The sequence below is a fragment of the Podarcis pityusensis genome (assembly GCF_964106645.2).
Source record: "Podarcis pityusensis genome assembly, chromosome: 10".
NCBI classification, from domain to species: Eukaryota; Metazoa; Chordata; class Lepidosauria; order Squamata; family Lacertidae; genus Podarcis; species Podarcis pityusensis.
In genome coordinates, this window is record NC_138035.1 from 4,802,446 (window position 1) to 4,827,911 (window position 25,466).

General features: G+C 48.8%; 2 protein-coding genes and 1 long non-coding RNA gene across 3 annotated transcripts in view; 1 reads left to right on the top strand and 2 right to left on the bottom strand.

Annotated features, from left to right (window-relative positions):
- Positions 1–522: 522 nt before the first annotated feature.
- Positions 523–9,145, bottom strand: CIMAP1B (ciliary microtubule associated protein 1B). The gene is made up of 7 exons (XM_081024184.1): positions 9,032–9,145; positions 7,526–7,666; positions 6,356–6,559; positions 5,873–5,974; positions 4,213–4,334; positions 2,102–2,242; positions 523–669 (listed from the first exon to the last, which is right to left on the bottom strand). Exons 2-7 carry the CDS (start codon positions 7,632–7,634, stop codon positions 589–591), a joined length of 759 nt encoding a protein of 252 aa, XP_080880310.1. The 5' UTR covers positions 7,635–7,666; positions 9,032–9,145; the 3' UTR covers positions 523–588.
- A 304-nt stretch (positions 9,146–9,449) lies between these two features.
- Positions 9,450–10,812, top strand: LOC308457581. The gene is made up of 2 exons (XR_013977016.1): positions 9,450–9,887; positions 10,211–10,812. It is a non-coding gene; the product is annotated as an uncharacterized lncRNA (long non-coding RNA).
- Positions 10,813–16,865: 6,053 nt separating this feature from the next.
- The window catches only part of LOC308486434 (C-type lectin lectoxin-Thr1-like), a 44,124-nt gene continuing 35,523 nt past the window's right edge, over positions 16,866–25,466 (bottom strand). Inside the window, exons 3-5 of the mRNA XM_081023284.1 lie at positions 19,036–19,170; positions 18,612–18,723; positions 16,866–18,031 (exon numbers count right to left, since the gene is read on the bottom strand). Of these exons, the coding sequence (XP_080879410.1) occupies positions 17,949–18,031; positions 18,612–18,723; positions 19,036–19,170 (330 nt within the window). The 3' untranslated portion in view covers positions 16,866–17,948. The remainder of the gene's footprint in view (positions 18,032–18,611; positions 18,724–19,035; positions 19,171–25,466) is intronic.

Sequence of the window (25,466 nt, forward strand, 5' to 3'; positions counted from 1 at the left end):
GGCCCCATTGCCTTCGGTAGCTGAGGGCCTCATCAAACCTAAATCTGGCCCTGTGTGACTGGCAGAAGGAGAGCACATGATGCAAATTGGGAAAGGTATGTACAGTTTTCTCAGGCTTCAGAATTTATACAGGTTGCAGAATTTTGCCCTTATGGGCACAGAATTTTGATTTTTTTTTTTTGATTTTTTTTTTTTTTGCTTCAAGCTCACAAAACAGAGAAATTAGCAAATATTACAGTTATGGAGATCTTTGCCTCCCTGCCCCCTATAAAGCCCACCATGCAGAAATGGGAAAACCCACACTTCCCAGCCCTGCTTCAACTCACCCACACTTAAGACAACTGGATAGACTGGGTGATTCAGCCAGGGGAATCCAGCCACAGAATCCGGGAACAGGGAGACCCAAAGGCGCAGCCGTCTCATGGAACCCAGCTCCCCAGCTCTGAGGACCCTCCCAGGCCTCGGATGCTGCCCTCCCCAGTTCCCTCCCCAGGCCCCAATCACCACCAACGACACAAAGCATTGAGAGATTCACGTCTTTCCAAAGGAACATTTCTTGTCCAGACCATCTCCGCCGGTGGGGCCAGCTTAATCTGCCACGTCCACAATGAGAGGAGCCACATAGTCCGAGTGGCGGATCCCGAAGGTCAAGCCACGTTGCGGGGTGTGCTGCAGGAGGAAGGAGAGAGGGAGGGGCAGGGTTAGGCACCGCCAGCGGAAGGGAAGGGGTGGGGGCATGGAAGGCTCTTGGCAGGCCAAGATCTCACATCACACTCTGTTCTGTCAGACCACACCCAGAATATGGTGTCCAATTCTGGGCACAATTTAAGAAGGATGTTGACAAGCTGGAAGGTGTGCAGAGGAGGAAGACCAAGATGATCCTGGGTCTGGAAACCAAGCCTGATGAGGAGTGGTTGAAGGAGCTGGGTATGTTTAGCCTGGAGTGTGATGCAGCAGCAAAAAAGGTCAAAGCAATTTTAGGCTGCATCAACAGAAGCTGAATGTCCAGGTCAAGGGAAGTCATAATACCACTCTATTCTGCCTTGGTCAGGCCACACCTGGAATATGGTGTCCAGTTCGGGGAACCACAGTTTAAGAAGGATGTTGACAAGCTGGCAGGTGTACAGAGGAGGGAGACCGAGAGTATATTTAATTTTTGGTTAGGTGGTCAACATGCATGCTCCTGCTTGCAGAGATTGTGGCTTCTGCTGGTTCCACAATGGAGGGATAATAATAATAATAATAATAATAATAATAATAATAATAATAATAATTTTTATTTATATCCCACCCTCCCCATCCGAAGCTGGGCTCAGAGCGGCTAACAACAGTATAAGTAACACATGTTTACATAAAATCTCAATCAATTAATTGAAATACATTCTAAAATCAATTCATTCGAAAATCAATTCAAAATCAAATTAATGGCAACCATTGGGCTAGAGTTCTATGAGGATTACCAATGGAGGGGGTCAGGCTGTGCCCTGGCCAAAGGCCTGGCGGAACAGCTCTGTCTTGCAGGCCCTGTGGAAAGATGTCAAGTCCCACAGGGCCCTAGTCTCTTGTGACAGAGCGTTCCACCAGATCAGGGCCACGGCTGAAAAAGCCCTGGCTCTGGTTGAGGCCAGCCTAACCTCCCTGTCGCCCAGGACCTCCAAGATGTTTTTGCTTGAAGACTGTAAGGTCCTCTGTGGGGCATACCAGGAGAGGCGGTCCCGTAGGTACGAGGGTCCTAGGCTGTATAGGGCTTTAAAGGTCAAAACCAGCACCTTAAACCTGACCCTGTACTCCACCGGGAGCCAGTGCAGCTGGTATAACACCAGGTGAATGTGATCCCACAGCGAGGACCCCGAAGGAGTCTCGCCGCAGCCTTCTGCGCCTGCTGGAGTTTTTGGGTCAGACTCAAGGGCAGCCCCACGTAGAGTGAGTTACAATAATCAAGTCTGGAGGTGATGCTAATGAAGATCACCTTGCCCATTCACATTTGAATGTTGGGGCAAGAGCTATCCGCCTCTCCCACCAGACCCATATCTTTGCTGCAGGAGAACTGCACCCCTCGCCCCAGAACAATACCAAGCCTTCTGCTGCCACCTGCCCTCACCTTCTCGGGGCTGTAGGCTCCTGGACCCGGCTTCAGAGTGTTGTCTCCTGGGGGCATGTTGCGGGCCAGCATGCTGAAGTGGGGCGGGCGGTTCTTGTAGACGCTGGGATCCACCAGGCGGTAGTTGCAGGGCCCTGGCGTCTGTTGAGCAAGGGGAGAAAAAGGGTCACACGGGTGGCGCTGTGGGTTAAACCACAGAGCCTAGGACTTGCCGATCAGAAGGCGGTTCGAATCCCTGCGACGGGGTGAGCTCCCGTTGCTCGGTCCCTGCTCCTGCCAACCTAGCAGTTCGAAATCACGTCAAAGTGCAAGTAGATAAATAGGTACCGCTCCTGCGGGAAGGTAAACGGTGTTTCTGTGCGCTGCTCTGGTTCGCCAGAAGTGACTTAGTCATGCTGGCCACATGACCCGGAAGCTGTATGCTGGCTCCCTCAGCCAATAAAGCGAGATGAGTGCTGCAACCCCAGAGTCGGTCATGACTGGACCTAATGGTCAGGGGTCCCTTTACCTTTTAGGCCAGGCATGCCCAAGATCAGTCTCAGCCACCCACCCTGGACCTCTCCAGTGCCTTCTAGGGTGCTTCAATGTCCTCTGATTATGGACATGTGAAAGCCATTGAGAAGAACCCCATTTCCCTTCTCATCATGGTTGGCATCCATCTGTCTCGAGAGACAATGGCGTGCACTTTTGAGGGTGAAGCCAAGCTGCTCCAGTAGCAGCCCCAAAGGGACCGCTCTGGGGCACAAGCCTGAGCCGGCTGTCTGGAGGTCCTGGGCTGCCCAGGTGACAAGACCTCTCAGCCTCGCTAATGTGGTCAGAAGACGCTTGGCCCCAGCTTGGCTGCAGGAGTTGCCAGAAGGAGGTGTAGAAGAAGAAGAAGAAGAAGAAGAAGAAGAAGAAGAAGAAGAAGAAGAGGAGGAGGGGGAGGGGGAGGAGGAGGAGGAGTTTGGATTTGATATCCCGCTTTATCACTACCCTAAGGAGTCTCAAAGCGGCTAACAATCTCCTTTCCCTTCCTTTCCCTTCCTCCCCCACAACAAACACTCTGTGAGGTGAGTGGGGCTGAGAGACTTCAGAGAAGTGTGACTGGCCCAAGGTCACCCAGCAGCTGCATGTGGAGGAGCGGGGAAGTGAACCTGGTTCACCAGATTACGAGTCCACTACACCACACTGACCACAAGGCACTATCCAACAGTCTTGGAGTCTCCACACTGGATTGTATAAGGCATGCTTGGCAAATCGACACCGTGATCAACTCCCAATCAGAAACCTGTGTCCCCACTGTGGAAGGACGTGTGGATCCAGAATTGGCCTCCACAGTCACTTATGGACTCATTGTTAAAACCGTGTTTATGGAAGACAATCTTACTTGGCTACGAGTGATCGCCAAAGAAGGAGAAGAAGATTCTATTCTATTCTATTCTATTCTATTCTATTCTATTCTATTCTATTCTATTCTCTATTCTACAGTCATACCTTGGGATGAATACGCTTCAGGTTGAGCATTTTCGGGTTGCGCTCTGCAGCGACCCGGAAGTAACGGACTGCATTACCTCCGGGTTTCACTGCTTGTGCATGCGCAGACGCTCAAAATGACGTCACACGCATGCGCGGAAGCGGCGAAACGCGACCCGCACACACGCAGACACCCAGTCGCATCTTACGTTCCTTTCAGGATGCGAATGGCCTCCGGAACAGATCCCGTTCAGAATATTCTATTCTACTTATAGAATATTCTATAGAATATTCTACTTATAGAATATCTATTCTATATCCATATTCTACTTATTCTGCTTGTGTTTTTTGTGTAGCTGTTTTTTTAGATTAGTTTTCTATATCTTATTGCATTATGAAAGATTCAGTTAAAAATTTTACATGCAAAAAAAAGAAAGAACATTGAATGCAAAGCATAGCCCCCCACTTTGTCCTGCATATTCCTCACACACCAGCCCCAAGAAAACTTCACATTTGAGCCCCTCGGTCACCGAAGAAGCAGAAGATGACTCCTCAGCACATATTTAAAGAATTCCCCCACGTTTTCTTGATTTTGCTTTCATCAAATCGTTTCAGGGTCTCCTAAATCTCTCACTCCTGGCTGTTCGGCTGCTCACCTTGCTGAGGTCCTCATAGAAACTCCCAATCATGCTGCGTCCAAAAATGGAGTAATTGGGGGCGGTGCTCTTGCCAATCACCTTGGGCCCAAGCATGGGAGGGAGGCCGTAGGCTGCAGGCCCTAGAGGAGGAAAATGGGAGAGAAGGGATTCAGTGCGTTACGGCATCTGGGGAACTTTCCTATTCCACTACCCCCTGCAAATTGCTCTGTTTATCTTGTCTCTGGAAGAGTCCCAGAGAACTTGAATGCTTGCACAGTATTTTGTCGAAATATATATATACAGTCATACCTCTTGTTACATTTGCTTCAAGATACGTTTTTTCAGGTTGCGTCCTGCGGCGACCCGGAAGTACCGGAAAGGGTTACTTCCGGGTTTCGCCACTCGCGCATGTGCAGACACGCAAAATGATGTCATGCACATGCGCAGAAGCGGAGAATCGCAACCTGCACGTGCGCAGGTGCGGGCTGCATTCCTTTCAGGTTGTGAACAGGGCTCCGGAATGGAGGTACCACTATATATATATATATATATGCGCATATATATATATATATATATATATATATTGTCCAGTAGCACCTTAGAGACCAACTAAGTTTGTTCTTGGTATAAGCTTTCGTGTGCATGCACACTTCTTCAGATACGTATTTTGTGATATTCTTAGTTGGCTAAGTAAAGAGATCCTGCACCCAGACAGGATCCACATGTGACTGAAATCCAACAGGGGTAATTGATTTGGATCAAAAACCATCCAAGGGGAAGTTTTATTAGGAAAGAAAAACCTTGGAGACTTCTGAATTCTTCCCCTTAGCTCAAGGGATCTGTGATTCCCCTCAATGTCCTCTTGTTGGTCAGAAGAAATCTGAGATGGCAACCAAGTATATAAAAAGCAAGGTGGCAACTAAGCCTTTGAGCTTTATTGATCTGTTGCAACAGAGGCCCTGGCACCCACAAACAAGAGGAAGGGTAAGACGTCCAAACAAAAGTATGCCACAATTTTTAAATTCTTGGACAGTGTCTAAAAACCACCCAGAAAACACAATAGTCACAATAATGGGTTGTACACGTATATCAGGACATGGTACAGAATATATGTTTTTCTCTAATATTTGCAAGTCTGTCCTTGACCTGCTTTTCCTGGGCTGCCCCAGACATCCTTTAGAAATGTTGAACAACCTGGCTCCAGAATCTGTTGACAAAGGCAGGTTTCATTCGTACACAGCGATCTGCCCTTTTAGACTGGTATGCTTGGATAGTTATTGATGCTTGTTAAACCAGTTTCAAAGAGGGGAGACTCAGGAAGAATTTCCTGAGGTCGACTGGCTATACATCTGTATATTTGCTTGCTTTAATCGAGTAAAGTATTGTTTCATTGATAAATTGGCCCTTTCATTGAGAAAAAGGGATTGATTGACAGTACCTGCAAGCAACTGACAGATAAGTGGAGACATTGTAAGTTTCAGCTCAGCTGAGCTCTTTTGCAGATTGCCTTTGCAAAGAGAACTTGTTGGATGGGGCTGTTTTGCAATAGATCTTGTTCTTTTAAGCTTAGGGAATATGCATTTATAGATCTGCATTGATGCACATGCACCCTATATTAGTATAACAGGAGGTCAGCAGCCAGATGGAGGGAGCTTCTCTGTGGTTGCTGCTCTCTCACCTGGTGACTGGTCGTAATCGAAGTTCTTCGTCCGGGAAGCGAGAGAGTAGTTGGGGGCAGAAGGGTAGGCCAAATTCTTTGCTTTCTCTGGCGAATACCGACCTGCAAAAAGCAAAGCACACAGCTGAAGGCTGAATTCACAACACCGCCCTGCATTTCTGTTACTATTTTTTATTAAATTTAAACACCGCTCTTCATCCTAGGATTGCAAGAGCAGTTTACAGTACAAAAACAGAAACACGCATAACATAACAATGAACAAAGCAACAACTTCCCCCCACAACACATTTAAAAAGGTAAAGGATGCCTGACAGTTAAGTCCAGTTGCGAACGACTCTGGGGTTGCAGTGCTCATCTCACTTTACTGGCCAAGGGAGCCAGCATTTACTGGCTGAGGGAGCCTATTCTAGTAAAATGGTCCTTTATATTCATAAGCCAGTTTTGGTGCTGTTGGTTTGTTGTATAACAGATTTCAAGACTGACCTGGGCCTGGAGTCATAAAAGACATCACATCCCTGGGGCGTCCGTAGATGGAGAATGCAGGGATTCCGTCCTTGCCCCTCATAGTCATGTTGGTTGGGATGAGGTAGCCTGGCCCAGGGGAGCAACCCACTAGCTCTTGGGGCCGGCGGATCCCAAAGCTGTATGCGGGAGCCCGGTAGCGAGAAGGGTCGTGTAGCGGGTAGCCTGAAAGGAAGAGCGAGCACAGAGAGGGAAGAGGAGAACTTGAGATGGATAGAATCCATCTTGTCCATTAACAGCAACCAAGGGCAAAGTGGTAACTTCCAACCCCCCCCCCTTTTTCCTCCATGAGATGGAGGAGCTATACTGCCTCAGAGCAGGGACAATCTTTTATTTTTGCAAGTAGTAGACCTTTCCACTCTCTACATCTTTGTTCAGCCTTCTACACCCCTGCTCATCACAACATCCAGTAGCGAGGAGTTCTACAAGTTGATTCGATGCTGGGGAAAGAAGCAACTGTTAAGTATATTTGTTGAATTCACACTGAAATGAAGAGTACCTGTGTGTTTTGCTGAAAGGGTTTAACTGGAAGATTCCATTGGAACAAAAGAAGAGCAAGAAGAGCTCTCTTTGCACCTAGATGGGCTGATAACTAACTGTATTTGTTCTCTGCCAACTAACACGTGAGTGTTTAACCTTAGATCAGGTGATTAAAGTATTCAATTGCAAATCAGCATCTTGGGGAGTTGGTCTTTGGTCTTTTGTTCCCAGCAAAAGTGGGAGTAAGATGTGATAATGAAGCTCTCCAGGAGATGCATAGCCTTAAGCAGGTGAATGCAGCCTAGAATGGGAGAGAGGCACAGTTTTGATTTCTGGAAGAAGTAAAGTTATTTCTTATAAAATGCTGAGCTTGTGCTGGACATGCTCTTGATATTAAGGAACTGTTTGGATGTATCATTTACTGCTTTTTGATCTGTTTGGAAGAAAGTTCTGCAAGTAAAGCTTTGAATCAATGTTTTACCCCCAAAGGAGTTGTTTTTTATGCATCCAGTTGCTTCAAGCTGCACAATATTAATATCTGCAAAAGCAGCAACCCAGACTTCTCCCATTCTAGGATTGTGATGCTGGACTATATCACCTCTTACAGAAACGGGCTAGGGCCAGTATCTGGACTCCTTGATTTTCACTTACCTACATTTGTTGGGAGAGCATATTTGGGTCCGGGGCTGCTGTAGAGAGCAGCGATTGGCCCCCTGGGCCGGTGAGGGCGCCAGGATCCCACCCACACATCTGCAGACATGTTGAAATCTTTGTACTATTCTTCTTCTTGCCCTGAAAGGAGATCAGGAGGAGAAAGGAGATTATCAGGGCTGTGAAAGTAATGGATGCAAATCCTGAACTGGATCTGATCAATTTAAGTCAAATGCATATCATTCTGAGGCAACTATAGTTGCTGCAGAGCAGGACGAATGGACCCAAATCAACTTGTCATGAATTATGCTGATCCAGAACTGAAAAAGCTTTCTGGGAGAAAATAAACAAAGAGTGTTGTAGTTATTAATCACATCCTGTAAGGTAAATCCTGGGGTAGGGAGATGGGGAAAAGGAGGTGAGCTGGATTTTGCTTCCAACCTAGTTTCTAATCCAGGCCACACTCTCATGAAACAACCTTGACTCACAATGCTTGCTGAAACAGATGGTAGGACCCATCTTCAGTACAAACATGTCTTTGGGATTTCTTGATTCGTACCATATAAATGAATGGTGGTATGTTGGGAATCTGAATACGTGCAGATACTCACACAGAGTCAGTTAAGGTTTGGCAGACAGCCAGAAGGCAATCTGAAGGAGTAAGTCTGCCTGGTGATAACAGAGACATGGAGACAGCCTTCTGATTGGTCAGGTTCTCTCAAGGGAGTGATAATTAATGGTCCACTAACTGGAATGTGTTGGTTCAGTAGTTCAGAGTTCTGTGTGTCAGGGTAGGAGTTGTGAGTCGTGTATGAGAGAGCTAGCTAAAGATCCGTGTTCTGTTCCTGTAAATAGTCCACTGTATATAATAAACACCTAACTACAAGTTCCTGGTTCCTGCTTCGTCTATCCTGTCTGCAGCCAAGTCGCCATTTGCTTCCGTGGATTCTGCGTTTACTCTGCTAGGTCTGGCTAAGGTCCTGCAACTAGTCAGAAAGTTGCGAAACACCAATAGGTTTTGCCAGTAGGTAGTGCTATCATTGCACATCATCTTTAGGTTAGGCTGTGGTCCAGAGTCACACACCACCAATGGGTCAGAGGACCACAGAGTGCTGGGATTCCACTTTGGTTTTGCTCTGTGCAGAACAGAGGAACATCAGAAGAGCCTTATGGGTCAGGCCAATGTCCCACCTAGCCCAGAATCCTGTTCTCGCAAGGGCCAGCCAGCCACAGGCCTGTGCAAGTCGGAGCCAAAGCAATAACAACTAATTGCACATTTATTCCAAATCCAGTTATTCAGAAGAGATTCACATGGGCAATTTGCTTGCCTTTACAAGCCCTTTGGCTGCATTGCTGGTTTAAAATATTCAGCCTTCTCTTCTCCACCCACCACCCTGTAATTTTGGTACATAATATTTTGCTTCCCTTTTCTTGCTTGTATTCGAATATTTCTTTTCCAAAAGGAGGGGGGGAAACCTTCAACATCTTTTTAAAAAAGAATCCAACCTCAGTCACAGCAAAGAAGATGGTTGTGTGCTCTTAGAGTTGTCCACCTCAGTTTAGAGACTGTTCCCGTCCACTCTGGCCTGTGCCTGCCTGCTTGCCAGGAGAGGTGATTTGGTCGCATTGTGACCTCATGCTGATGACACTTCCCTGAAAAAGGACTGGCCTGCAAATGGACACCTGCAAGTAAAGGTAAAGGTAAAGGTAAAGGGACCCCTGACCATTAGGTCCAGTCGTGACCGACTCTGGGGTTGCGGCGCTCATCTTGATTCACTGGCCGAGGGAGCCGGTGTACAGCTTCCGGGTCATGTGGCCAGCATGACTAAGCCACTTCTGGCGAACCAGAGCAGCACACGGAAACACCCTTTACTTTCCCCCTGGAGTGGTACCTATTTATCTACTTGCACTTTGACGTGCTTTTGAACTGCTAGGTTGGCAGGAGCTGGGACCGAGCAACGGGAGCTCACCCCGTCGCGGGGAATCGAACCACCGACCTTCTGATCAGCAAGTCCTAGGCTCTGTGGTTTAACCCACAGTGCCACCCGTGTCCTGCAAGTAGGAGGTACCATAGAAAGCTGCCAGGCACTGAGCCAGACCCATTGGTCTATCTAGCTCAGTCCTTTCTATGCCGACTGTCAGGGGCTCTCCAGGATTCCACACAATATTCTCTCCCAGTCCCAGCTGGAGATTGTGGGGACTGAACCTGCGAGCTTCTGAATGCAGGGCAGATTCTCGGCCGCTGAGCTATGTGTCATTGAAATTCTACTCAGTATGATCCAGAGCAGAACTCTGGCATATACCGTATTTTTCGCTCCATAAGACACATCTGACTGTAAGACGCACCTAGTTTTTAGAGGAGGTAAGCAAGAAAAAAATATTCTGAATGAAACAGTGGATGTATGATTTTTGTGCTTATAGTAAGACTAAACCTTAACACTAAGCATACTGTGTACAGACCACACCAGAAGGAAAAGAGATAGAAAGAGAAAGTGAAACCCAGCCACCTTCTGGTCTTATTATCATATTATTATTATTATTATTATTATTATTATTATTATTATTATTATTATCAGCATGACCTTGACAGAAGAGATAACAGAACCACTTTAAACCAGCTGTAGTCAGCTTCTCAGAAGGAATAACCCAAACATCACAAACCTGCTGCTTGTTTCTTTCACACAGAGAAGCTTCCAGAACCCTTTTGAATTAATGACAATAGGAAAGATCTCTACACATCAGATCAATACTTTCTGCACTAAGAAATGCAAACTGACACTATGACCTTTCCCAAATGCTGCCCAATTTAAGGAGGCAGAAACTGGGCACTGCCCCTCCTGCCATTCCAGTGCGTCTGAAGGAGACACACACTGACTGATGTGTAGGTGATCACTTTCCCGAGAAAATATGCTCTCTACTTTCCCAGGCAGTCCAATCTGGGGGCCCTGTCAACTAAGATTGCTTTCATTGGAACTGAGTGAAGATGGCAGCTGCCAGCAGCAAAAAGACCTTTGGATTGATTCGGCAGAAACACCAGCGTGTGAGGAGATGCTGTGAACTTATAGAGGGGAATCATAGACATAAAATCCACACAGAAACACATCATTGCTTGTTTTAACTCGCTTGTGGGAACAACTCAGAGTCTGTGAAAGAAGGAAGGTTAACAACAGAAAGAATTAGAGGAACCATCAGAAGTGACTATGAAAAGCACTAGAAGTATGAGATGATCAGAACCCTCCGAACTTGAAGCATGGGAAGTCCTATTAAAGCTTTATAATTTGGCAGAATATTCGGATTCTTTGATATGTATATTTATAATTTGGAATACTGAATGTGATTTGATTGGATTGTTAAAGTGGAAAATTTAATAAAAATGAATTTTAAAAAAAGATTGCTCTCATTGGAGATTCCAATTAAACATCAGGAAGAACTTTCTGAAAGTAAGAGCTGTTAGACAGGGGAACAGTCTCCCTTGGGTGGTGGGTTCTCCTTCCTTGGAGGTTTTTAAGCAGAGGTTGGGTGGCCATCTGTCCTGGATGCTTTAGCTGAGATTCCTGCATTGTAGGGTGTGTGTGTGTGTGTGTGTGTGTGTGTGTGTGTGGACTTGATGACTCTTGGGGTTCCTTCCAACTCTACAATTCTATGATTGTCTGTCCAGCTTGCAGATTTCCCATTATGACATGTGGTCAGCCAGTGGCAGAACAGGATGTTAAACTAGGTGGTTCATTGGCCTAATCCAGCAGGCTCATTCAGAGCCATAGCTAGGTGATCTTGCACCCCTGGCAGTGTTGGGATGCATCTGGTGAGACGGGGGCATCTGGCAGGCCCTCAGCTGGCTCCAGCCACCGGCCAGCAGTCGAGCGAACTCCAGTTCTTGGAACAGCATCAATCAGCAACTCGAGCCTCAGAAACCTTTAGAGACTGAGCACGCTCTTATCAGCAGAGTGAATAAATCTTCACAATGGAAGAGGCGGACAGAGGCAGATGTAAGCATATTTACAGCATTTTATTCAGCAGCAGGACAAAGGAAACACATGTCTGCTTCCCTTCGTGCCCAAGCAAAAAGCATAGGCAAAAGCTATATACAACGGAAGTTCCCAGCAGACTGTACTGGAAGTAAACAGACATGTGACTTACAACAACTCCACATGCCTGTTCTAAAGGTGGAATGGAACTATATCCTAACAGGTAGAACCGTCCAGAGTGTGCCCCCAACAATGAACAAATTAGCTCTTCTTTCTGCCTCTCCTCCAACCCCACATTCAATTCACTCTCTATTAAAAATCTTTTTTTATGAGGCAATAATTGATATTTTTATTTATAGACATATTTATAGGCATCTTTTAAGCCGATTTTGTGCCCCCCCCTTGCCTGCGCCCCGTGGGGGCCCCACCTCGCTGCCCCCTAGCTACGGCCCTGGGCTCATCCTAAATTCTTTTAAGGCGAAGTCTTGTCCAAATTAAGAGAACAAGAAAGGAACATAGATTCTGGCAAAGGGAATGCAAGCAGGCAAGGAAGGATGCTGATAGAAGCTGAGGAGCATTTTCCTAAAAACAGAAAGGTCACAAATGAAAGCAACCTTTAAATACATTAGGAGAAGCAGGGGACTAGCTAGAGAGGCGGTTGGATCCTTGGATGACTAGGGAGTGAAAGGTGTTGTGATGGCCTGGGACTGGGGCTCAGACTCAGAGCCAGAGGAGACTCAGTCTGCACCGGATCCTCTGCCTCAGGCATCATCTGAACCAAGACAGGGGCCTGATCCTGAAGAGTCCCAGTCTGCACAGGTTCCCCTGCAACAAACCCCAGCTGGGCCGAGTCAGGGGCCTGAGCCTGCCCTGGCTCCAGATGCAGGGATTACCTCCTTGCCTCCAGCTGGGCCATCACGTACCGCTGCTCCACTACTGGTATGGTCAGGGGAGGCTGAGGCGGCCCCTGGGTCTAGTAACCCACCGACGTCTCCCGAGCTGCAGAGACTGAGGTCTGAGAGAAGGAGAGACCTGAGTACTCGCAGGAGGAGTGCTTGCCTTTAGGTGAAACAAGGAGGTGAGTCGTCGGGGGATCAGGACCGGCTGTTACCCCGACAAAGATAAAAGGCTGTCGGACCCTGCCCCAGGTTGCAGGAGCAACATTGCTGTATGCCAGATCCTGCCTGAGATCCTGTACCTGTCCTTGCCTGGTTTCCTGCCTCATGTCCTGCCTTGGCCCTGTTGGACTGACTCCTAGCAGAACCTTCGAATTCTGGACCAGTCTTGGACCACGTTTCACGGGTTACCCATGGGCCCAGCACAATTGTGCTCAAGGAAGATTCTGAAAATGCAGAGAACATGAATGTGAGCATGGAGCTGGGAGGCCCAAATGTACAGTAGCCCCCTCAGGTAGGGATGGGAGGGGCTCTCCATTTTGGTTCTTCTCCAATTCTCATTTTTCAATTCTTAAATTCACTTCTCTGCATGTCTGCAGCCAGTTCTCTCTCTCTCTCTCTCTCTCTCTCTCTCTCTCTTCCTCACCTGCCCTGTGGAATGCCCTCCCATCAAATGTCAACGAAATAAACAACGACCTGACAGCAAACAAACCAAGCTTTATGAGGAATGGTTGAAGGAGCTGGGTATGTTTAGCATGGAAAAGAGGAGACTGAGAGATGGTAGCTATCTTCCAATATCTAAAGAGCAGTGCCTAATCCCATGGCACTGTTAGATTTCTGTTCCTGTGCCCCTGTGCAGTTTTTGGAGTCACAAGACTGCTGACATTCCAGACTGTTGGAAGTCACGGGAGACGGATGTTGATGTTACTGGTTTCCTGTTTCTTTGTTTCAGTTGTTCACTGACTCTCACAGAGAGCAGATGCATATTCTTTCTGTCCTGAGTAGGTAGAAATAAACGTAGTGATGTAGCACATATTTTTATCTCTCCTTCTGCTGCTGTTTGGATACTCTGCGTAATGGGAGCGTGCCTGAAGCCTCATTAAAGGCTTAGGTTGTTAATCACCATCAGAGCAGAGGTTGATGGAGTCCAAAGATATGACGTGGAGCAGAGCCATTTCAGCTCGGTCGCAACGGAAGCTTCGACAGGCACCACTGGCTTCCCAAATACAGTTCTGATTTTGGGGATACTTGAAGGGGAGACTACCTGAGAGGCTTCCACGAGTTTCATAGCTTATAGAAGAGTAGATTGCCCTCAAGGCCAACGTGTTGAAGGCCCTAACCAGCACTTTGAAGTGTTTGCACAAATGACAGAGAAGCCACTGAGGCTGATGCAATATAGAAGTATTTATTTCTGCAGCATATTTGTAGAGGCATGCACACATTATAGACAGTTACATTTCCCTATCAGAATGACTTAAAGGTTAGGGATCTGCAGAGGAGGGTTCCTTCTTCTGCTCATTATCCAGTAGATCCAGTGTAAGGTGTGGAGCAGGTAATCCTATGGGACAATTGGGAGCAGAAAGTGAGCTCCTAATTAATCCTTTGCAAGCAGGACTTGGGGATAGCAAGCACTCCTTGAGTTGGTTGCATTACAGATTCCCCCCCATAGATTTCCCTTCCAAATAGATGGGAAAGTGCATTTCAGAGGCCCTCCTCTTCACCACTGATCGGTGCTAAGAGCAAGCCCCATAGGGAACGTCCTACTGCCTTGCTCTCATCTAATTAGTGCTGGACTGAAGCCCCTTTAGAGACACTCTTTCAGCAACAAGCAGCTGGTTTGCGCTGAGAGCACAGCTGCAAGGGGGCTGGCTGCAAGTCCCACTTTGTCTTTTTGCAGGTGTGGTTTGGATTCAAGCCGCACCTGCAAACAGTCATTTCTCCTCTGCAGAGGGCTTGCTTTCATTAATCGACTTTCAAGTCTACACCCTTCCCAGGGCTCTAGAAGACACTGCCATAAAAGTGCATTGGTTCTTTGCAAAGTAAAAGAGACCAGTTGAATGTCCTAAATGGCTCCAGCCACCGGCCAGCAGTCGAGCGAACTCCAGTTCTTGGAACAGCATCAATCAGCAACTCGAGCCTCAGAAACCTTTAGAGACTGAGCACGCTCTTATCAGCAGAGTGAATAAATCTTCACAATGGAAGAGGCGGACAGAGGCAGATGTAAGCATATTTACAGCATTTTATTCAGCAGCAGGACAAAGGAAACACATGTCTGCTTCCCTTCGTGCCCAAGCAAAAAGCATAGGCAAAAGCTATATACAACGGAAGTTCCCAGCAGACTGTACTGGAAGTAAACAGACATGTGACTTACAACAACTCCACATGCCTGTTCTAAAGGTGGAATGGAACTATATCCTAACAGGTAGAACCGTCCAGAGTGTGCCCCCAACAATGAACAAATTAGCTCTTCTTTCTGCCTCTCCTCCAACCCCACATTCAATTCACTCTCTATTAAAAATCTTTTTTTATGAGGCAATAATTGATATTTTTATTTATAGACATATTTATAGGCATCTTTTAAGCCGATTTTGTGCCCCCCCCTTGCCTGCGCCCCGTGGGGGCCCCACCTCGCTGCCCCCTAGCTACGGCCCTGGGCTCATCCTAAATTCTTTTAAGGCGAAGTCTTGTCCAAATTAAGAGAACAAGAAAGGAACATAGATTCTGGCAAAGGGAATGCAAGCAGGCAAGGAAGGATGCTGATAGAAGCTGAGGAGCATTTTCCTAAAAACAGAAAGGTCACAAATGAAAGCAACCTTTAAATACATTAGGAGAAGCAGGGGACTAGCTAGAGAGGCGGTTGGATCCTTGGATGACTAGGGAGTGAAAGGTGTTGTGATGGCCTGGGACTGGGGCTCAGACTCAGAGCCAGAGGAGACTCAGTCTGCACCGGATCCTCTGCCTCAGGCATCATCTGAACCAAGACAGGGGCCTGATCCTGAAGAGTCCCAGTCTGCACAGGTTCCCCTGCAACAAACCCCAGCTGGGCCGAGTCAGGGGCCTGAGCCTGCCCTGGCTCCAGATGCAGGGATTACCTCCTTGCCTCCAGCTGGGCCATCACGTACCGCTGCTCCACTACTGGTATGGTCAGGGGAGGCTGAGGCGGCCCCTGGGTCTAGTAACCCACCGACGTCTCCCGAGCTGCAGAGACTGAGGTCTGAGAGAAGGAGAGACCTGAGTACTCGCAGGAGGAGTGCTTGCCTTTAGGTGAAACAAGGAGGTGAGTCGTCGGGGGATCAGGACCGGCTGTTACCCCAACAAAGATAAAAGGCTGTCGGACCCTGCCCCAGGTTGCAGGAGCAACATTGCTGTATGCCAGATCCTGCCTGAGATCCTGTACCTGTCCTTGCCTGGTTTCCTGCCTCATGTCCTGCCTTGGCCCTGTTGGACTGACTCCTAGCAGAACCTTCGAATTCTGGACCAGTCTTGGACCACGTTTCACGGGTTACCCATGGGCCCAGCACAATTGTGCTCAAGGAAGATTCTGAAAATGCAGAGAACATGAATGTGAGCATGGAGCTGGGAGGCCCAAATGTACAGTAGCCCCCTCAGGTAGGGATGGGAGGGGCTCTCCATTTTGGTTCTTCTCCAATTCTCATTTTTCAATTCTTAAATTCACTTCTCTGCATGTCTGCAGCCAGTTCTCTCTCTCTCTCTCTCTCTCTCTCTCTCTCTCTTCCTCACCTGCCCTGTGGAATGCCCTCCCATCAAATGTCAACGAAATAAACAACGACCTGACAGCAAACAAACCAAGCTTTATGAGGAATGGTTGAAGGAGCTGGGTATGTTTAGCATGGAAAAGAGGAGACTGAGAGATGGTAGCTATCTTCCAATATCTAAAGAGCAGTGCCTAATCCCATGGCACTGTTAGATTTCTGTTCCTGTGCCCCTGTGCAGTTTTTGGAGTCACAAGACTGCTGACATTCCAGACTGTTGGAAGTCACGGGAGACGGATGTTGATGTTACTGGTTTCCTGTTTCTTTGTTTCAGTTGTTCACTGACTCTCACAGAGAGCAGATGCATATTCTTTCTGTCCTGAGTAGGTAGAAATAAACGTAGTGATGTAGCACATATTTTTATCTCTCCTTCTGCTGCTGTTTGGATACTCTGCGTAATGGGAGCGTGCCTGAAGCCTCATTAAAGGCTTAGGTTGTTAATCACCATCAGAGCAGAGGTTGATGGAGTCCAAAGATATGACGTGGAGCAGAGCCATTTCAGCTCGGTTGCAACGGAAGCTTCGACAGGCACCACTGGCTTCCCAAATACAGTTCTGATTTTGGGGATACTTGAAGGGGAGACTACCTGAGAGGCTTCCACGAGTTTCATAGCTTATAGAAGAGTAGATTGCCCTCAAGGCCAACGTGTTGAAGGCCCTAACCAGCACTTTGAAGTGTTTGCACAAATGACAGAGAAGCCACTGAGGCTGATGCAATATAGAAGTATTTATTTCTGCAGCATATTTGTAGAGGCATGCACACATTATAGACAGTTACATTTCCCTATCAGAATGACTTAAAGGTTAGGGATCTGCAGAGGAGGGTTCCTTCTTCTGCTCATTATCCAGTAGATCCAGTGTAAGGTGTGGAGCAGGTAATCCTATGGGACAATTGGGAGCAGAAAGTGAGCTCCTAATTAATCCTTTGCAAGCAGGACTTGGGGATAGCAAGCACTCCTTGAGTTGGTTGCATTACAGATTCCCCCCCATAGATTTCCCTTCCAAATAGATGGGAAAGTGCATTTCAGAGGCCCTCCTCTTCACCACTGATCGGTGCTAAGAGCAAGCCCCATAGGGAACGTCCTACTGCCTTGCTCTCATCTAATTAGTGCTGGACTGAAGCCCCTTTAGAGACACTCTTTCAGCAACAAGCAGCTGGTTTGCGCTGAGAGCACAGCTGCAAGGGGGCTGGCTGCAAGTCCCACTTTGTCTTTTTGCAGGTGTGGTTTGGATTCAAGCCGCACCTGCAAACAGTCATTTCTCCTCTGCAGAGGGCTTGCTTTCATTAATCGACTTTCAAGTCTACACCCTTCCCAGGGCTCTAGAAGACACTGCCATAAAAGTGCATTGGTTCTTTGCAAAGTAAAAGAGACCAGTTGAATGTCCTAAATGGCTTGCAGTCTGAATGAGGATATTGGAGACATGTGAGTTGGGAGGGGCAGGAAGTAATAAAGGAAAGGAATTGGTTCTTGTTTCAGGGGCATGTGTTTAAATTCACAATGGGCTGAGGCATCTATTAGGGAAGGGGAGGCTGCTGTCCTCCTGACGTTGGTGAACCCCAGGTTTCTTCATCCTGGGCTCCCAGAGAAGGGGGCTCTTGCTACTTGCAGGATTCAATTAGATCTATTGCAGGCTACTGTGAGAGCAGGACGCTGAAATAGATGGGCCACTGGAATGGGGCAGAAGGGCACCTCTGACGTTTTCATATTCTGAAAAAGGCGCAGGTAGAAAGACAGCGTTGGATGGAAGCTTCTGAGATTTGATGGGGTCAGCCAGGGAGAGCAAACAGGTCAGGAGGATGCGTAATTTGGCCTATGTTTGCAAACATAGGACTCTACATTCTTGCAGCTCTCTGCTCTAAATTTCTCAAAACCTGGAAAAACACAGAGAAATGGTCTTAGGCAGAGTCAACAGCAGACACCAGGAGCTCCTTGGCGTGCTGCTGCTGCTGGGACCCCAACACCCTCAAAACACATGTACCCCCACCCCACGGTGGCCACAGGGAATGTCCTTTCTTCTTCTCCCATTCAAAAGAAACCAAGCCACTCATCCAATACTAAATTGGCCAAGGTGGGTGGTGGCATCTATGGGGAGGACCTTGAGTAGAAAGCAAAAGTGGATTAGGATGGTGTTCCCTGTCAGTCTGAGCCACCTTGGGAACATAGCTGTCAATGTTTCCCTTTTTTAAAGGGAAATTCCCTTATTCCGAATAAGAAAAGGGAAAAGTTGACAGCTATGCTTGGGAAGGCTAGATTCTTGTAAGGCAGCTTGGAAATATTTCTATCTAACAGATGAAAGGGCACCAAAGGAAGTCCTTCACTCACGACCTCTTGGCCAAAGAGCAGGCAAGGAGCACATCTCATACCCTCAGTAGAAATTTAGAAAATACTGCAACCCACATTGCATTGAGCATGGCAGCTCCAAAGTACCAGCCCTGAGAGCGGACTCCTTACCGTCCCCACGAAACAAGGAGGCACATGAGTTGATGCCATGTTTATTAGGTTCTCCCTCAGCCCATGGTAAGAACTCGGCAGCAGAGCCATCTGTCCACTTCCAATTTCCATCCTGCAGGGACAAGAGAGTTGGTATGCTCTTTAGAAAGAACAGATCACAAGGAGACACTTCCAAGGACACAACACGCTCCTTGATGATTCTACCCAAACGAACCACAGACAACATTATTTGCCTTGCAGGACATCAGCCAGGAGCCCACCATGACTGTTTTGGCCTCAAGTATGTTGAGTCCAGAGAACCTTCTCATAACATTTCGAGGACATCAGTTGGGGAAGCCCCATAGAAGAATCTTCGCACTGAATTCATTTACTATCAGCTCCAACAGTGCTGACGGAGGAGGAGGAGAAGGCCTTGGAGACTCACCCTATCCTCGTCTGACAATCCAATCCAGACACTTAGTTCCAGCGATCTTTTAAGGTCTTTAGCCAATAAATCCAGTTCTGTTGCTTCACGGATAGAGACAAGCTCAGAAGTCGGGTCAAATACACGGCAGGCTTTCTGAGAGGTGGAAAAAAGAATGAGTTTTATGCAGCTAGACTTACCTTTGAATTCTCATCAAAGTCAGGTTCAAGGTTGAATATTGCAGTTGCAATACATGGAAATCCAGTTCCGGACATGTGACTGATTGAAATGCAAGCTTTGTTTGGCCACCTGAGATCCAGCATGATGCAATATCCCCATTTGTGTCTTGCTCAGTTTCTTCATTATCTGATTTTTAATTAGAATCTCCACTTTTAGTTTGTGATTTTGTTTATAAAAAGAAAAGTTCTCGGGAGGACTGAGCAGCATTTGAGTGGACATTGCCCCAATATAAAAACATTTGTTTGCAATATCATTTGATATACTGCAGTTTGAGGTGTTATTTTTAATAATACTGTATTTTTCACCCTATAGGGCGTACCGGTCTGTCAGGGAACTGCCATCGGAAGGAAGGGAAGTGAAAGGGCTCACACAGGTTGGGAGAGACTCAGCAGCTGAAGAGGGAACCAGTAGGGGGAGAGGAGCTGAGCTGAGGGAAAGGGAGCTGGAGGGATGGCTCAGAGACACTTCCAGCGAAAACAGTGGGGAGGTTTCAGGACCTCCTGTAGGGACACCCACTCCTCGCCGGAAACTGTCACGCAGAGAGTCCAGAAGACGTGTTTCCGTTAAGGAGCTTTTATGTTGGAAGCGATTCCGAAAGCAACCACTGTCGGAATCTGCCAGCGACTGACGGAGCCATGTTTAAGGGGCTCCGTTACAGACAGAGGTTTGCAAACTTGACCAAACTCTGAGGGACTTGGATTTTACACACAAGCAGCTCATCGTCCCATCACAGCATTCCGACAGTCTCCGTGAGCAGCTTGTGCAGGAGAAGGCATCATGAGCAACCCAGCCGGAACCGGAGAAGCAGGAGCTGGAGCGGGTCCAAGCCTGGAAGAAAGGTACCGGGTGTTGGAGGTCCAGCTAGCGCTGCAGACGGCGAGGCTTGAGGAGAGGAGGGCTCAGGATGCAGACAAAAAGGGGAAAGACACCCAGCTCGCCAGAAAGGTACCAGGATTGGTGCAGAAGTTTGGGGGGGAGCCCAAAGACTATCATGGCTTTCGGACAGAGATGCAATATGCCCTCAATCTGCAGTTTGATGAATTCCCTGACGAGGAATCACGAGTGGCTTTCGTGATTGGGCATCTTGAAAAGGGGGCGAGAGACTGGGTTAGACCCCTGATGGCAGCGAATAGTGACGTCCTAAAGGACACGATGAAGTTCTTTCGCGCCATGGATCTGATGTTTTCCAGCGATATTGAACAGGGAGTGGTGCGCAGACAGTTAATGGCTTGCAAACAGGGGAGCCGATCTGTCCGTGAGTACTGGACTGAGTTCACCATGTTGATCCATAAATTGGGGTGGGATCTATCGGCGGAACCCATTCAAATGCTCTTTGAAGAAGGGCTTTCTTCGGCTGTGAAAGACGAACTTTCCCGGGCGCCCAGGGCGGAGTCTATGGACCAGCTGACCAAATCAGCGCTGACCATAGGAGCGCGCCAGGAGGCGAGAGCATTGGAGAGGCGGGAAGGGAAGGGGGAACGTTGGAAGGAGTTCCGCATTCCAGACATTCCAGAGCCAACTTTCCCGCCGGCAGAGCCGATGGAAATCGGAACAGCGCGCGCGCGCGCAGTTTCAAAGCCCAGTGAGGGGGGAAAGAAGGAGGGAAAAGGCGCCCGGAAATGCTATCTCTGCCAACAGCCAGGTCACTTTGCCAGAGTCTGCCCCCAGAGGAAGGAATGGCAAGGGATGGTAGGAGTTGTGGAGGGAAGAGAGGAAGAAATACCGGAGCAAGTAAAAGCCAACGCCTGGCTGCCACCGTCGGGGCACAGCAGCCAGGCCAAAGAGCAGTGAAAGTGCCCACGCCAGAACCTCCTAAACCCGCCCTAGTGATAGAAGTGGCGCTAGAGCTGCCAAACGGACACCCTCTAAAGATAAAGGCGCTGTTGGACTCAGGCAGCTCCTGCAATTTCATGAGCAAAGAGTTTGCAGCTGAACACCAGATACAGACGATCCCTTTAAGCAACCCCCTGCAGGTGACCACGATCGATGGCAGGGAGCTGTTGGGAGGAGAAGTCAGCTTGCAGACCGTCCCAATGATAATGAAGGTGGCAAGGCACACCGAACTGATAGCGTTTAATGTGGCCACCTTGGGAGGAGCTCCCATTATATTGGGGATGAGCTGGCTAGCGTTACATGATCCGCTGGTGGGCTGGCATCAGAGAGTGGTTTCTTTTGGTTCAGCACATTGCTTAGAACACTGCAAAGAGGGAAAGGGTTTGGCAGGGGCCCAAGCCACCCTAGCAGGGACTGAAGTAACGGAGAACGTGAAGGTACCACGACAATACGCAGATCTCCGCGACGTCTTCAGCGAAAGGGAAGCTGACCAACTACCTCCGCATAGACCCTTTGACTGTCAAATCAATTTACTCCCTGGGGCACAGCTCCCTGTAGGCAAGCTGTACGCCATGTCAGACAGAGAGATGCAGGAGCTAAGAGAGTTCATTGACAAGAACCTGAAGAGAGGGTTCATCAGAGAGTCCAGGGCGGTGGGGGGCAGCCCAGTGTTTTTTGTGGATAAAAAAAACACGAACAAGCCGAGGCTGGTGTGTGACTTCAGGGCCTTAAATGCAGTGTCAGAACCAGTGGCTTTCCCTATGCCCAGGATTGACGACATTTTGACAAGGGTGCGGAAGGGAAAGATTTTCACAAAGCTGGACCTAAGGGGGGCGTACAACCTGATACGAATAAGGAAGGGGGATGAATGGAAAACCACCATGTTCACCCCTTTAGGGGCATTTGAATATTTAGTTATGCCCTTCGGCCTACAAGCAGGCTCCGCATGCTTTCAATCGTTTATGAACCACGTCCTGGGGCCTTTGCTTTACAAGAATTGTGTGGCCTTCTTAGACGACGTGTTGGTGTATTCTGAGAATGAGGAGCAGCATGTGAGAGACGTCAGAGAAGTGTTGAGCAGGCTGCAAGCCAACCAGCTGTGGGTGAAACTGGAGAAGTGTCAGTTTCATACCAAGGAGGTGGAATTCCTGGGGTATCGCCTGTCAGACAAGGGATTGGCCATGGATCCCGGCAAGGTCCAGGCGGTGCTGGAATGGAAAACACCCAAAACAAGGAAGGATGTGCAGAGGTTCCTAGGATTTGGGAACTTCTATCGTAAGTTCATCCGAAACTTTGCCCACCTGACGGCGCCCATTACGGACTGTCTCAGCAGTAAGAAGAAGTTCGTTTGGACTGAGGAGGCGGAGCGAGCATTTGAGGAACTAAAAAGGGCCTTCGCCTCGGAACAACAACTCCTGCATGTGGATTTACAAAAACCGATGAGAGTGGAAACTGACGCATCAGACAGAGCGATTGGGGCGGTGCTTCTGCAGCCAGGGAAGGAGGAGTCAGAGTGGAGACCGTGTGCCTTTTTTTCGCGAAAGCTGAACAAATCCGAGAGGAACTACACGGTGTATGACCGAGAACTACTAGCCATTCATGAGGCGTTCCGGAGATGGAGGCACCTGCTAATTGGCGCACAACATAAGGTGCAAGTGTGCACTGACCACAAGAACCTAGAGTATTGGAGGACGGCACGAGTGCTCAACCAACGGCAAGTGAGATGGGCCCAGGAGTTCTCCAAATTTAACTTTGAGATTTGTTACGTGCCAGGCCCAGAGAACATTAGGGCGGACGCTCTCTCACGCAAACCTGAATATTTGGAGGGGGAGGGAGCACCCGAAGAGAGACATGTCATTCCAGAGGACCGCTGGGTGTGTGGGGCCGCATTGGTGGGACAAAGAGAACTGGTAGAGGAAACAGAGAATGATGAATACGCCCAGAATAAGCTCAGAGGTCTTAGGGGTGAGGGAGAGGAACCAGGGGGTTTCGAGGAAAGAAATGGAGCTTTGTATTACAAAGGGGCACTGTATATCCCTGAAGGAGACTTAAGGGGGAGGGTACTCAAGCAGTTGCACGACAGCCCCACGGCGGGGCATTTTGGACAACACAAAACCATGTGGTTGGTCACCAGGGAATTTTGGTGGCCTAAGGTGAGGGAAGATGTACGGGAGTATGTAAGAGGGTGTGAGCAATGCCAGCGAGCCAAAGGGGAGAGGCGGGCACCGGCGGGGCTATTAGAACCCTTACCAACCCCAGAACGACCTTGGGAGGCAGTGTCGATAGATTTTATGACTGATCTGCCGAAGTCCAAGGGGAAAACAGCCATCATGGTGGTGGTAGACCTACTAACAAAGATGTGCCACTTTGTAGCCTGCTCGCATGCAGTCACGGCGGAAGAGACAGCGAAGTTATTTGTAGAACACATTTTTAGGTTGCACGGGTGCCATTGAGGGTGGTCTCAGACCGAGGAAAACAATTTACTTCCAGGTTCTGGAGGAAGCTCATGAGCTTACTGCAGGTGGAGGTCAACTTTTCGACTGCCCGGCACCCTGAAACCAACGGGCAGGCGGAAAGAGCAAACGGTGTCCTCCAGCAATACCTGAGGTGTTATGTCAATGACAGAGAGAATGACTGGGTAGAAAAGTTGGCGCTGGCGGAATTTGCCTACAACAATGCCGAGAATGTGTCCACAGGGATGAGCCCCTTCTTGGCTAATTATGGGTGTCATCCCAGGGCTTTCCCAGGGGGAGAAGGGGAGAGATGGAGCGTCCCGGCAGCCGAGCATTTTGTAGAAGAAATGGAAGCAATCCATCGTCAGCTCCAACTCAACTTAGAAAGGGCGAAGGAAGAATACAAGAGGCAGGCAGACAAGAACCGAAGGGAAGGTGAAACCATAAGGGTGGGAGATAGGGTGTGGCTGTCAACCCAAGGGTTGCCGTTCAAAGGAGGTTGTAAGAAATTAAGACCCAGGAGATTGGGTCCCTTTGAGGTCATTCAACAGGTCAACCCAGTGGCTTTCAGGCTCCGGTTACCCAACCACATGAAACTGCACCCAGTATTTCACAGGTCGTTACTGTCACCGTATGAGGGGGGACGAGAAGGGATGGCCACTCGGGGACCGGTCATAGAAGAAAGGGAATGCAGCAGCCATGTGGCAGAAATCCTCGACGCCAGGTGGAAGGGGGATCAGGTGGAGTATTTGGTAGCGTGGGAAGGAGAACCGGAGTCAGAAAACACTTGGGTAATGGCAGAAGATATCAATGACGAGGTATTGATAGAAACGTTCCATCAAAGGTTCCCAAGGAAACCTCAGCCTGTGGAGAGGTTCCGGAGGGAATACTTTGGGACCACCGATGAGGAGGAGGAGTTGGAAGGATTCTCGGACTCGGAAGGGGAAGGGGAGATGGACTCTGAGGAGGAGGAGTACTTCGAGACCAGGAACCGCAACAGGTGGAGAGAAGTGTTCGGGACATCGGAAGATGAAGGAAGTTCATTCCGGGGTTTTGCCTCCTCACCGCCCGTAGAGGAGGGGGCGAGAGGGGATGAAGGGGGCCCTGGAGGGGAGGTGGATGTCAGGGAACTGCCATCGGAAGGAAGGGAAGTGAAAGGGCTCACACAGGTTGGGAGAGACTCAGCAGCTGAAGAGGGAACCAGTAGGGGGAGAGGAGCTGAGCTGAGGGAAAGGGAGCTGGAGGGATGGCTCAGAGACACTTCCAGCGAAAACAGTGGGGAGGTTTCAGGACCTCCTGTAGGGACACCCACTCCTCGCCGGAAACTGTCACGCAGAGAGTCCAGAAGATGTGTTTCCGTTAAGGAGCTTTTATGTTGGAAGCGATTCCGAAAGCAACCACTGTCGGAATCTGCCAGCGACTGACGGAGCCATGTTTAAGGGGCTCCGTTACAGACAGAGGTTTGCAAACTTGACCAAACTCTGAGGGACTTGGATTTTACACACAAGCAGCTCATCGTCCCATCACACGGTCCATAGGACACACCTAGTTTTCAGGGGGGGGGGGAATCAAGGAAAAAAATATGATTTCCCCCCCACAGCTCTGGGAGCAGCGGATAGGCTGCACGCAGCCTGTGTGCTACTCCAAGACCTTCCCTCTGCTTTTGCAGGAGGTAGCGGAATTCCCCCACCGGCAGAAGCCACGCAGCCTTTAAAGAGCGCGTGGCTTCTGGGTCCTTTTGCAGGAGGTGGGGGAATTCTCCCATCTCCCGCAAAAGCCCACAGGAGGGAGAAGGGACTGACTCAGCCAGCCAGTCCCTTCTCCCTCCTTGGGGAAAAGCACCGAAGAGCGGCGCGCTCCTTAAAGGCTGCGTGGCTCCTGCGGGCTTTTTGACCCAGCTTGTGGGGCTGGCAATGGGGGGAAGCA